At 33.8% G+C, this 13786-nt stretch overlaps 2 protein-coding genes across 9 annotated transcripts; both read left to right on the forward strand.

The window, feature by feature from the left end:
- The first annotated feature begins 504 nt into the window (after nt 1-504).
- On the forward strand, nt 505-5543 carry cnppd1 (cyclin Pas1/PHO80 domain containing 1). The gene is made up of 8 exons (XM_026204790.1): nt 505-567; nt 963-1065; nt 1723-1804; nt 1913-2033; nt 2123-2251; nt 2410-2471; nt 2822-2939; nt 3927-5543. The coding sequence occupies exons 1-8, from the start codon at nt 505-507 to the stop codon at nt 4542-4544; spliced, it is 1296 nt and encodes a 431-aa protein (XP_026060575.1). The 3' UTR covers nt 4545-5543.
- Nucleotides 5544-6058: 515 nt separating this feature from the next.
- prkag3a (protein kinase, AMP-activated, gamma 3a non-catalytic subunit) lies at nt 6059-13674 on the forward strand. Of its 8 annotated transcripts, none has more exons than XM_026204798.1 (13): nt 6059-6430; nt 6922-6958; nt 7062-7168; nt 7311-7388; nt 7488-7546; nt 8603-8663; nt 9552-9606; nt 10240-10366; nt 10447-10612; nt 10706-10743; nt 10862-11008; nt 11482-11575; nt 13496-13674. In XM_026204798.1, the coding sequence occupies exons 4-13, from the start codon at nt 7364-7366 to the stop codon at nt 13540-13542; spliced, it is 819 nt and encodes a 272-aa protein (XP_026060583.1). In that variant the 5' UTR covers nt 6059-6430; nt 6922-6958; nt 7062-7168; nt 7311-7363; the 3' UTR covers nt 13543-13674. The 8 variants fall into 8 exon arrangements, 6 of the variants coding, with proteins under 6 accessions (XP_026060583.1, XP_026060578.1, XP_026060581.1 ...); XM_026204793.1 differs by having other exon boundaries at nt 6062-6430; nt 7311-7392; nt 13496-13613; XR_003275897.1 differs by lacking the exon at nt 13496-13674 and adding an exon at nt 12367-13011 and having other exon boundaries at nt 6063-6430; nt 7311-7392; nt 11482-11652.
- The last annotated feature ends 112 nt before the right edge of the window (nt 13675-13786 follow it).

Below are 13786 nucleotides of genomic sequence, written 5' to 3' on the forward strand. Positions count from 1 at the left end.
CCCGATATGTAATCGTTTAAATCTGATGCTCTGATACTTTGCATATAAATAAAAATCTCGCTTGCGCAGTTTCAAAGAAATGCATTTGAAAAACGTCATAGTGAGTGAATCATAAACTACTGCGATTGGTCCATCAACAATAGCGATGAGAAAAGTAACATGTACAACGTTGTAATGTTGGGCCGTGGGAAACTTTAATAGCCTTGGAATAAAAATACACAGCGATTAGGTAAGACATAAAACTATACAGTTATATATATATATATATATATATATATATATATATATATATATATATATATATATATATAAAACATAATAAATGTTTGACCCAAGCTCGGTCCAGTAGTCCCGCTTCACGCTACTGAGCGCATTGTCTTGCGTAACTGTGATTGTGAATACGTCGCGACGCAGCTGTCACGGCATAGAGAGGGCTCCTGCACGACGCTTTCCTTCGGCCTTTCTGTGTTTTCAGTCCTTTTAAATTAATGCTGGAGACCCAAAATGGATTTTGGCGATTTGTTTGACGAGCGAACGTTCACCTTTTCTGACTTCCAGGAGTTTACGGTCAGTATCTCTGGTGTTTTGGTTCTAGTTGCGCTGTTTTGGCGGGTGACTGAGAAACTCACGAGAAACTGACTTATGTAAAAACTTTAAATACGGTTTAATGTCTTGTTTCATTTAAAGCCCAGCATATTAGATTGAAAGAAACTAATTATTCTTAAATACAGCAAATATCTCTAGTATTTCAGTTTGTAAGACAGTAACTATGTGTTGTGAGTGTTAATCTACGCGAGTTCGAGGCTCACTCAGAGGCCCAATGTTTGGCTGTGAGAGGAAAAACACATAACCACACTGTTTTACAATGTTTTAATGATATTGCGTAGTTTTAACAGATCTCCTTTAAATTTATTGTTAAGATATATGACATTTAAACCATATTTTTGTATTGTGATGATCAGTTTCTTCCTGGACACGAGCAGTGGTCCGAGAGAGTGAGGAAACGACTGTACTATGGTCTGGATTCAGACAGACCCTTGGATGCTCTCTCATGCCCCATGACTGGTGAGTCAACAACTAAACTAGTGCAAACTCAATGTGTGTGTGTGTGTCACCCTGGACCGCAAAAGGGGTCAATGTTTTGAAATTGAGATTAATAAATTATCTGAAAGCTTTCCATTGAAGTGTGGTTTGTTAGGATGTGACCATATTTGGTATCTGAGGGTGCAAAAAAAAAAAAATAATATTGAGGAAACCTGCCTTTAAAGTTATCCAAATGGAGTTCTTAGCCATGCAAAATACTAATCAAAAATTAAGTTTTTATATATTTATGGTAGGAAATTTACAACGATCTTTATTTCATATCTTAATGATTTTTGGCATAAAATAAACATTTATCATTTTGACCCATACACTAATATGATTGACCCATATTGCTGGCTATTGCTACAAATATACCCATGCTACTTATTACTGTTTTTTTGGTCCTGGGTGTCACATATTTAACATTTTTAGAATTTTGTTTAAAATACAAAATATTGCTCATTAGTACTTTTGTCACAGCATAAAAATATTTTGGTTCATGCAAAGTTTCTATTTCAATGAATAGGTCCATGTTTGGGTATATTCTCTTTCATCATATTCAGTTTGTACAAAAGTTTTTTATTTGTGTTATTCTTCTGTACAGTAGTGCTTGATCACTCATCATTGTATTTGCTCTAGATATCGCTGTGGAACTGCTCCAGAAATCTGCCCCAAGTCCCATAAGGAAACTCCATAAGAAATATGCTGCACACGTAGCCAGGTAGGATCGCCAGCTTAAATCTTTGATTTCAAAATATAATCTCATTAATAAATACTGTGTACGATGCATTTTCACTGAATTAATATATAATAGTTTTTTTTGTTACAGGGAAGCATGTATATCTCCCTGCGCAATGATGTTGGCCTTGATATACATTGAAAGACTGCGACACAGAAATCCCGAATACCTGCAACAGATCTCATCCTCAGACCTCTTTTTGATATCTATGGTATGTATTTGCATCCAAGGATATTGACTTTTTTTATTTACGTTTTATTACCCTTATTTGCTTATCTGAATTTCTAATGTTATTTCCAGATGGTTGCCAGCAAGTATTTGTATGATGAAGGAGAAGAGGAGGAGGTTTTCAACGATGAATGGGGCACTGCGGCCAAGCTTGATGTTCAGACTGTCAACACTTTGGAGATGAACTTCCTCAATGCGATTGTAAGCATGACTTCCTATCTTTCCAAAGAGCTATGGCCATTTACAGTAGTTAGACTTGTTTTGTCCTTTTATACACGTTTATTACAAGATCATGTTGCATTTCCGGTTGTGAGTTTTCTACAGAAATTGATTTGAAAGGAGATCTTTCTCTTTGACAGGACTGGAACCTCTTCACTGAGCCCAGTGACTTCTTTAAAGTCCTCAGTCAGGTGGAAAGCAGGTTGGTTAACATGCACTACTGTGTTATAACAGTCATATAGTTTAAGTGGACGCTCCTATTGGCCTTTAAGGTGTCACAGCATAGACTAGATCTCTGTTCTTGTTTTCAAAATATCAAGGATGATTTTTAATGTCATGACCTGCTTAAATAGCCTATGAGTATTTAAGTCTTTTGCAACTGGGCAGTGACTCTCTTGGACTTAATTGGGTTGCCCTTTGCAGTCCAATCTGTTTATCAGAGTGAGTTGGATTAGCAGTACATTTCTCTTAAGTTCTGTGTCAAGATCAAGGTCCTCACACATGCTTCTTTTCTTTTTCTTTCTTTGCTTTATTCTATTTTTGTCCTTGTAGCATTGCGGAGCGACAAGGAATGAAGCGAGGCTGGTTCACCTACACAGATCTCTGCGTCCTGTTGGAGCAAACCAATTGGAGGGAAGCTTTATCAGTTATCTACCAGCACTTTACCAAGGTCAGTAATCACAGTTCAATCCATATAAACTCCTAAATACACCTAAAAAGTAGGTGATGTATACTATATTCAATGTCAACTAAAATTTTCTGTTCTTAAACATTATTTGATTCAAATATGGCATGACAGACGCCTGTTTTGACATTTCACTGCACATTGTCAAAAAAACTGTAAATCTGAAATTTAAAAAAGAAATGTATATAATATACACACAAGCATTTTTTTTTTTTTTTTTTTTTTTTAAGATTTGAGCAAAATTGTGGTTATGTTCTAATATAAAATAATAGTAATTATATTTTATAGTCACCTTTTTCAAATGACACCATTTTTATTACTAAATGCAACTATTAAAATAAATATTACTATTGTAATTTCACTAAAACAAAAGATCATTAATACAGTACAGCTGTAAATTTACAATAAATTTAATTTCTTCAATTTTATACATTACATTTTTTCATTTTCAATTTAAACTTTATTTATATAGTGCCATTGAAAATAAAAATTGACTAATATGCTGTATAGTAAGTCCAAAGATAGCCAATTAAAGAAATATCATATTCGGAATAAGATTTAAAAACTAAAACAAGACCAACTACTCAGTAAATCTGCTATAAATAAAATCCAGAGAGAATAGGTATGTCTTGAGCTTTACTTTATAAAATCATTAAAAAAAAAAAATAATAATAATTTTGGAAGAAAACTGCAGGAAGCCCTTATATATGTTTAGTTTATAAGCACTTCACAAGTTGAGAAGATAGTTGACGCGTGTTGCATTTCCAAATGCATGTAATAAGCGACCGAAGTTGCTGTGAACAGAACTGCTTTGAGACACTGAGAACACATATTATGAGCCGCTTGCATGTAAATAAAAGTGCTGAATCAAACCATATGCGCTCTAATAATTACACTAAGCCATATTGTGATCTTCAGTTTCGTGCAGTGCTATATATTAACCGTTTGTTGTGTTCTTTACTTTCCCTGCAGGTCACCTGTATATTGGGTCTCCTGTACTTGACTAGCGTAGCCGGTCTCATCGCTTCCTCCGCCGTCATCCACCAGCTCGGCCGTCTTCACAGTACCAGCCCCACGTACTTGGACCCGATGAAGCACACATCCATTCACACACCAGCACTTCTCCCCGAGCTCTTGCTGGACACACCACGCCCAACCTCAAACCTCCACTGCTGCGTCTTGAGCAATGACACCCTGAAGCTGCGGCCCACCGCTGTGCCGGATCAGCAGGGCTCTACCTATTCCTCCTATCAGAATATGGTGCTGTGTCTCTGGGGCTCCATCATCTCTGCTCTTTCCTACACAGACCCCTCATCAGACATCCAGCCACAAGACTGTTTGGTGTCTGAAGTGATCTGTCACCGTCACATGGGCACTTGCCCTCAATGTGCAATAGCTTGTAATGGCTCGGCGCCTCTTTCCTCTCCGTGGTATGATCGTCTCACAGCACTTTGGCTTGGGTTTGCTCCATTCAGTGAAAGCTTAATATTTTCAGACCCCCATCTTGGCTCCATGCCACCATTTCAGAGATGTTGCCCAGAGACAACTTTGCCCTTTGGGAAATCGCCATCTCTTCTCATGCCCGGCTAGATGAATTTTAAAGTAAAAAAAAAAAAAAACAGCAAAGTTTACATATGCAGTCAGCTCTCTTTAATGTTGTATATGAACTAGCCAGATGGCTTGGTTATAACCGGGTTGTGGTGGGAAATCAGTATGTTGGGGAGAAGGTTGTAGAGAGGTTTATTAAGGAAGTGGCATATGAGTGACATTTTGAATTTTGATGTGTGATGCAATGTGCGCTAATGCAGTATGAACAAACAGGCTTTCTTTTCTTTCGCTTTCAGAAAAGGGTAAGTATGGTTGGTTTTAGATGTTCTGTGAAACCTCCAAAGCATCCAAGCAAAAATAATGGCAGGTAGTTACATAAGTTAACAAAAGGCTCTGCTGTTATGTGAGGAAGTGCATGTTCTTGCTTTGAATGGTTTGCATGGTTTTGTGCAACATGCCAGTGTCCTGAGGAGGACTGTTTTGTTTTGAAGTTCCTTCCTCCGAAAGCCTTTATTTTCAAGTTGGGTAATAGTTTGAATTTAAGCCTGGATTTGTTCACTTTGGTTCAGAAAGGGAGGGTTGGAGAAAAACAGAAAGGGACCAGTTTTACAACCTCAGTTGTACAATTTAGTTAGATGGATTAATGCCAGACCTCATCCACAAAGTGTTCATCTTAGATTACTTTGGTTTGTAGAAACAATCCTCAACATTTTGATATCCTCAAGTAGTAAAATATTGCAGAATAGGCTGATTTAATAGATTTGGGTTCGTTGCTTGACTTTGTGTTTAATTCTGGCTTTATTTTTTGTTCTTTAAACATAATGTAATTAAGCAAATGGTAATATTATTAAGACTTGGACATAAAAGTACCCTTTAATACCTGATTTAACAATCTCTTACATATCTACCTTTATTTGTTAATGACTTCCAAAGTCTGTTAACTATATATTTTTTTTCGGTCACCAATTTTGTATATTTTGTATAGAAATAATAAAAGAACATACGGCTGCAACAATGAAAATAATAAAAACATTCATCTCAGTCTTGACTTTTGGATCTTTTTTTTTAATATAGATATAAATATTAAGCATGCAGATTGTATATCGCCTTATATCAGTGTTATCTTATTGTAACTGAGAGACTGTAACAGTTTTGTTAATATTTAGAATTTTATTTTGATTAATTTTAACTTCAGTAATTTCCAGTTTTCGGTTTCTTTTTCTTTTTTTTACTTTATTTGGTTACACTTTATTTTAAGGTGTCCTTGTTACCGTGTGTAATTACAAAACATGTAGGCTTATTATATGGTTATAGGATTAGGGTTTTTCTTAGGGTTACTTGCATGTAATTATGCATAATTTCGTATAATAATATTTAATACCTGTATCAAGGACACTTTTCAATATAATGTTGCCGATTATTTTAGTACTATAAATCTAAACTGATTGAATGCCCTTGCTTTGGCTGCAAAAATAAATAAATAATAATAATATATTTATGTTTATAAATCTGTGTGTATGTATATGTGTGTGTGTGTGTGTCTGTGTATATACACAGTTCATTTTGGACCCTTCATGAAGCAATGGGCGGTCGCGCACATATCACACAGGCCACGCGCTATATTTGGAACAAACTACGCGTGCCTGCGCTCGCGCAGTCCGTTAGTGTCAAACCAGACACCTTTACACCGCTTTTAACCAGACTCGTACAGCAATATCCTAAAATAGGTGGTCTTCTCTTCACTGCGCTGTCGCTTTGTCTGTCCATCGGTCGTACTGCGCTGAGAAGGAGCGTCGAGTCTTAAATATCCGACCTAACTGTTTATCCTATTATAGCAAGATTCACGAGCATGCGCAGGAAGCGGGGATGCGCTGCGCGCGGAGAAGCTCGACTGTAGTGCACACGCACAAATGGACGCTGGCACGCAGGTAACTCAGTAAACCTTCTCTCAGGGCTGTCAAGATAATGCGTGGGGTAAAATCATAGACTTTGTAGGCTAAAATAAAGACTTGAATGAACGAATTAGGCAAGACACTGAGTTAAATGTAAACCATTTTTAGAAGTAATAATTCAATGTTTTTATGTTGTTGTTTTACCCTTATTTACAAAGCTACCATGGTACTGCTGCGTTTTACCTTATTTTTAATTCAATACAATAAAACCATGGTTTGGAAGTTCGTATATGCATGAAATGTACAGGCTATGTGTGACTGTCAGCATACCTGGGAAGAAAAAAAGGCAAGGGAATGTATGGAAATAGATTAAAAAAAAAAAAAAATAGTTACATAATAATAGAGAATCACTCGTTTTCATTAAATGTCTATATGTATAAGATTATTTTATTACATATTTATATTTTATTGTTATTGTGGGAATGAAAATTATTTTGTTTTACAATTTTTGTTGTTGTTCCCAACAGGACGATTGCCATGAGGACTATATAATGAACAGCTTAGGTAGGTCAATGAACATTTCATAAGTCTGTTTGATGACGGGCATTGATTTACATACAGCATCTTTAATATTCAAGGTTGTTCGGTGTGTTTCACGTCTCTTTAGACCAAGATCCAAACGCAGAAGCTTATATGGACTTCATGAAGAAACACTGTTGTTATGATGCAATTCCCACCAGCTGCAAACTAGTCATTTTTGACACCACACTGCAGGTTGGGATGCAGTAATTGTCCTCGCCCGGTGTAACATAAAGTGTTCTCATTTAATATAATAAAAAAATAACCACTTTAATTGATTTAGAAAAAAAAAAAATTGTTTAAGAGATTTGAACACACATCTATTGTATCGATGCAGGTAAAGAAGGCCTTCTTTGCTTTGGTTGCAAATGGCCTGAGAGCGGCCCCTTTATGGGACAACAAACTGCAGAGATTTGTGGGTAGGACTGATCAAAGTGTGTGCATGTTGATGTTTTTTTATCTATATGAGTTATTCTTTTGTTTCCCTTATTCCCTTGCCTTTTTTTTTCCTCAGGTATGCTGACGATCACAGATTTCATCAATATTCTTCATCGGTATTACAGGTCACCCATGGTGGGTTGCGATCTCTGCCTCTTCTGTAATGATCACCTTGTGTTGTCCTTCGTGGTTTGAATCGTATTGATTTTGCATTGACTGCCAACATAATGCTGCATGGGACAGATATGGTTTCTTTGGTAGATGATAACAAAGTGACTTGAAATAGTACTCAGGCTCAGTCTATTTCATGCAAATAATGTCCTCAACCTGATATTCTGGGCCTTTTATTTGTAAATCAGTCAACTCGGCAAAAAAAAAAAAAAAAAACTAAATTAAATAAAATTTCCCTATAACAATAATAATAAAAAAACTTACAGAATATAGATGGTCAGTCTAGATAATGTCTAATTACCCCTCACTTATTTTATTTATATGTCCATAATTATAAAATGTATGTATGTATGTATGAGTTTTAGATTTAAAATAACAAAAGAGAAAAAAGAAATAGAATTTTAAATATTTTGGGGTTAGTAAGATTTGTAACTTTTTTTCAGTAATGATACATTGAATTGATTAAGACATTTATAATGTTACTAATATTTATATTCATCAAAGAATCTTAAAGAAAAATGGGTAGCACTTTATTTTACAGCCCTGTTCCTCAAGTACATACTATTTACTTGTTATTACAATACATTTCTACTACACTTTAAGTACATGCAAATACACATACTGTTAAATAAAGTGAAACCGAAAAATGTATCACAAAAAAATTAAGCAGCACAACTATTCAACATTGATAACAATAAGAAATGCTTCTTGAGCAGCAAATATGATTATGATTTCTGAAGGACCGTGTGACACCGAAGACTGAAGTAAATTCAGCTTTGCATCACAGGAATACATTACATTTTTAAATATATTCAAATATAACATAGTTATTTTAAATTGCAATAATAATTCAGAATTTTACAGTTTTTACTTTGTTTGATTAAATAAATGCAGATTTGGTGAGCATGAGACTTTTTTAAAAAACAAAAAAATTAGGCTGATCCCAAACTTTTGAACAGTAGTCTATATGTGCATTAAACTGTATGCTTATTATATATTATAACTTTCTTCCTCTTGTAGGTTCAGATCTATGAATTGGAGGAACACAAGATTGAGACATGGAGAGGTGATTCATTTCAAAGTAAATAATCTGAACTACACAGATGATGTTGAGATGTCATACACAGCTATCATATACAGACACTAATTATAAAAGTGCTAAAAGACAGTGTGTTTGACTTAATAAAGCATGCATTTTTGTGAAAGAGAAAAAATAAGATGAAAGCATTTCTCCTTAAAGCTGCAGTAGGTAACTTTTGTAAAAATATATTTTTTACATATTTGTTAAACCTGTCATTATGTCCTGACAGTAGAATATGAGACAGATAATCTATGAAAAAATCAAGCTCCTCTGGCTCCTCCCAGTGTCCTATTGCCATTTGCAGAAACAAACTGCTCCCGTTAAGAAACAACCAATCAGAGCTGCGGTCCGTAACTTTGTTTGTGTTCAAAATGTAGAAAAATGTATATAATAAGCGAGTACACCATGAATCCATTTTCCAAACCGTGTTTTTAGCTTGTCCTGAATCACTAGGGTGCACCTATAATAAGTGTTTATATTCGGACTATTTTAGATTGCTTCAGGGGTACCGCGGCGGAGTAACCCAGTACCTTTGTGATTCTTCATAGATATAAACACAGAGAAGTAGTTCAGGCTACAATGTTCTTCCGCAAGACGCAAGCAGTTCTGTTTATTAACCGCTAGTGCGTCAAAAGTTCCCTACCGCAGCTTTAAAATGGACTGTATACTTTTTTAAAATAAGCATTCTTTACATCACAGATTTTAGGTTGACATATTTAGTATTTAAACATTATCAGGCTGCCTGTATCTCCACAGGGCTCAATATATCTCACACAGCTGTCATTGGGTGATTGTAGGGCAAATTTACTGCATATCATAAGCAAATTAGGTTTGATTTTTCCCCATGTTTCTCTGTTTGTCTTGTCATGTGTTCTCTCTTTGTGTTAGACGTTTATCTGCAATATCAAGATCAATGTCTCATCAGTATCACACCAGATGCCAGGTATAAAAATATTGCTTCTGATAAACTTACTGGCGCTGTTGAGTTTCTGGGTGGTTGTCATTTATGATTCTTATACGTAAGAGTAATTATACAGTAGTCATAACGATGCTACATAGATTTTCCTATTTACAATACCATTCAAAAGTTTCTATCAGGAAAAAATACAAATCTTACTAAGTTCAAACTCAAACTTTAGTGTATGCATTTATAATATATTTTATAATATGTATTTTTATATTTCTTTGTGTATGCATTTATAATATATTTTAGTACATTTTTTTATATTTCTTTGTGTATGCATTTATAATATATTTTATAATATGTATTTCTATATTTCTTTGTGTATGCATTTATAATATATTTTATAATATGTATTTCTATATTTTTTGTGTATGCATTTGTAATATATTTTATTACATTTTTTTTATTTCTTTGTGTATGCATTTATAATATATTTTATAATATGTTTTTCTATATTTCTTTGTGTATGCATTTATAATATATTATATAATATGTTTTTCTATATTTCTTTGTGTATGCATTTATAATATATTTTATAATATGTTTTTCTATATGTCTTTGTGTATGCATTTATAATATATGTTTTTCTATATTTTCTCTGTCTGTGCACAGCCTCTTTGATGCTGTCTACTCTTTACTGAAACACAAAATCCACAGGCTGCCAGTCATCGACCCAGAGTCTGGAAATGTCCTTCACATACTGACCCATAAGAGAATCCTCAAGTTCCTGTATATATTTGTAAGAGAAATAAATCCAATTCTTAGTTTTATTTGAACTCATGATATTACAGTTCAGCATGATTTCCTCTTCATCTTTAGGGAGCCTCAGTGCCCAAGCCATGCTTCTTGAAGATGCAAATTAAAGATGCAGGAATAGGAACTTTCTCAGACGTGGCGACTGTCTCTCAGACGGCTACGGTGTACGATGCACTTTCTGTGTTTGTTGAGCGACGTGTTTCCGCTCTCCCAGTGGTGGATGACAGTGGTACTTCAAACAAGCCAAATAAGTCGTGTTACAGCACAAAGACAACCTCCTGAACTTCCGTTTTACTTTCTTCTGTTTTTTGTTTTTTTTTAGGCAAGGTGGTCGCCCTGTATTCCAGATTTGACGTGATTGTGAGAATCTCTTCTCCTTTTTTGATATCAGACATTTAAGGCAGAACTGGTTTATTTATTTGTAACTAGTATCTTGTGTAGTGATGTTTTAGTTGACTGCGAATGTTTCTTTTGGCAGAATCTTGCAGCGCAGAAAACCTACAATAACCTGAGCATGAGCATGCAGGAGGCCGTGCGGAGGAGACGAGGTTATGTGGAAGGAGTCATTAAATGTTACCCTGACGAGACTTTGGAAACTGCTGTTGACAGAATAGTCAAGGCTGAGGTAAGGAACTGTGTTCTAACCTCAGACTGATCTTATTAGTCAGAAATTACAAATGTAGATAAATTCATCCTTTGCAAATCTCCTTGTAGTGTTGTTACTTTTATTTTAATTTATTTAACATGGAAAAAAATGGAAGGCAAAAATGAAGTAAGGATATCTGTTTTACATTATACATTTATATTAAATATAAAATTTTAATTATTTTTTAAATTATATTTTATAAGAAATTAGTACTGATGACTGTTGCATATTTTTTTTTATCTTGTCTTTTTTTTTGCATGTTATTGTTTTGTTTTTCATTAGATGTTTTGACTTGTCATGTTTTGTTATTTTGTTTTATATCAAATGCCATTTTGTTTACATTTTATTTCTTATATTTCTTATATTATATTTTTAATTTAAATGTATTTAATTATTATTATGTATTTTTTGGATTTGATTTTTTTAACAGTTTAATCTTGGTTTGTGTGCAGGTTCATAGGCTGGTGCTTGTGGACAGAGAAGACGTGGTTCAGGGAATAATCTCTCTCTCAGACCTGCTGCAGGCCATAGTTTTATCTCCAGCAGGTATTGATGCTCTGTTTTCCTAACCTGAGAGGATATGTTTCCTCCTGTTTCCTCATCTAACCAGCACTAGTATCCAGGTAGGCTTTACTGCCTTCCCAGCCAAGCTTTGCCAACACATGCACTGCTACTGCGCACAGTACTTGTTAAAAGTTTGGACACACCAAACTCAGAACAAAAGTCAAATCATCCAAACTATATAATGGGAACTGAAATGGAATGCAATTATGTAGTGACAAAATAATAATATATATATTTATATATATATTAGAAGTGCATCATGGGATGTTTAACACACTATTTTATTTTATTTTTTTTCAGTGTATTTTTATTTCAAATGTTATTCTATTTTATTTTAATATTTAATCAGATTTTTTTGTCTTTTTTTGACATTTTATAACATAATTGTGTTGTGATGTATTTATTCATTCATTTCTTTTCATTCTTGTTTTTTTTTTTTTTTTATATCTATACAATTACATAAATGTAAAAGAAAAATCTGAACATCCTAAACTAATTTATATTTGTGGAAAAAACACATTTCCAGGATTTAATCATAAAGCATGCAATCATGAAAAACATTGATTCAGCCAGGTGTGTGTAAACATTTAACTAGTACTGTAAATTACCCCACAGTATTATGTGCCTTTATTAATACAATCAGTATTGTCATTATTGTATATTACATCATCTGATGACATCACGTTCTGTTATGCTCAAGCACCCATGAATCGCAGCCACTTCTAATACATTTTGGTCTCCACAATGCTGATGCAATTTCTCTCTGCTTGTAGGTATTCATAACCAGTGAGCAATAACTGAAAGCACTTATATGCCATGCTGATGAATAGAGTTCTCCCTGCATGTTTGTGCATGTGCGTGACCTGTTTGTTGGAGAATACACTGGTGGGTCAGGGACGTGACCCAGGACCCTTTGTTATAGTCATTTAACACCAGTGTGTTTGGGAGCACAGCCACTGATGTGATGATATTGTTGCTGAACCTCAGAGTACTGTAGGATTACCATGATATTATCTTATTCAGAAAACCATGGTAATACCATGCTACTTTCTGTAAGTATATTCTCCTATCCTGTTTTAGGGGTTAAAAGCAGATAAAGTATGACTGCAAGCAAGAATGAAGAAAGGATCTTTTTTTTTTTTTTTTTACATTATACATTCATATTGTAAAATATGTTCAGTTTGGATTACGTTAAGTGTATAATATATTAAGCAACAAGTTTCTCATTTAACTAAGAGATTGTATGCGATAAACAAGTACTGACAAATGAAACTGTTGCATTTAGTTTTCATGTATAAGTGAGCACATGGGCTTGGATTCTGATCAAATTGATCACCTAGTTTGCCGTTTTGTGCTATGTCATGTAGTATTGTCAGATGATCATGTTTTGTTTTTCTAATAAACAAATCCTTGTGCTCTTTCTTTGCCTGATTGCCTACTCAACAAATAACCTTGTACATAGGTTTAAAAAAGCTGCTTATTCTGTATGTGTATGTGTGTATGTATGTATGTGTGTGTATATATATATATATATATATATATATATATATATATATATATATATATATACATAAATTACAAATTTTGCTTAATGTATAAAATAAAATTTTATTTTAAGGTTACATAAAAATGTCAAAACATTTCAGTCTGCATAAGATATATAGATAGATGGAAAGATGGATAGATATATATAATATAAATGATATGAATATATACATGTAAATATTTTCTAAATACTGTATGTGTCTTTTTATATATACATAATAAATATACACAGTATAAACATATATTTGACCCTGGACCATAAAACCAGTCATACGTGACACAGGTATATTTGAAGCAATAGCCAATAAAAACATTGCATGGGTCAAAATTATAAACTTTAATTTTATTTTTCCCCAGATTCTGGATTTCATTGCCCTATTCCAACAAGCCATACATCAATGTAAAACTTATTTATTCAGCTTTCAGATGATGTATAAATCTCAATTTCAACAAAATGACCCCTATTACTGTTTTGTTGTTGTTGTTGTTGTTGTTGTTTATTTTAATTTTTTACACTATTTGTGCTTCAGGGACACATACTATACGAACAAAAACTTTTATTTTGGATGAGATTAATCGTGACAAATATGCCAATCACAATAGATCATATTTGTTAAATCAAATAAATGTGAAGTGCATGTTGTGTAA

Source organism: Carassius auratus, chromosome 26 (genome assembly GCF_003368295.1).
Source record: "Carassius auratus strain Wakin chromosome 26, ASM336829v1, whole genome shotgun sequence".
Classification (NCBI taxonomy): Eukaryota; Metazoa; Chordata; class Actinopteri; order Cypriniformes; family Cyprinidae; genus Carassius; species Carassius auratus.

Excerpts from the sequence above, each read along its gene's own strand:
- cnppd1 (XM_026204790.1), top strand. The coding sequence starts at position 505 with ATGGATTTTGGCGATTTGTTTGACGAGCGAACGTTCACCTTTTCTGAC. Across the intron at positions 2,252-2,409 it reads TGAACTTCCTCAATGCGATT|GACTGGAACCTCTTCACTGA; the intron begins GTAAGCATGACT and ends TCTCTTTGACAG. Across the intron at positions 2,472-2,821 it reads CTCAGTCAGGTGGAAAGCAG|CATTGCGGAGCGACAAGGAA; the intron begins GTTGGTTAACAT and ends TTGTCCTTGTAG.
- prkag3a (XM_026204793.1), top strand. Across the intron at positions 7,393-7,487 it reads CAAACTGCAGAGATTTGTGG|GTATGCTGACGATCACAGAT; the intron begins GTAGGACTGATC and ends TTTTTTCCTCAG. Across the intron at positions 9,607-10,239 it reads AGTATCACACCAGATGCCAG|CCTCTTTGATGCTGTCTACT; the intron begins GTATAAAAATAT and ends GTCTGTGCACAG.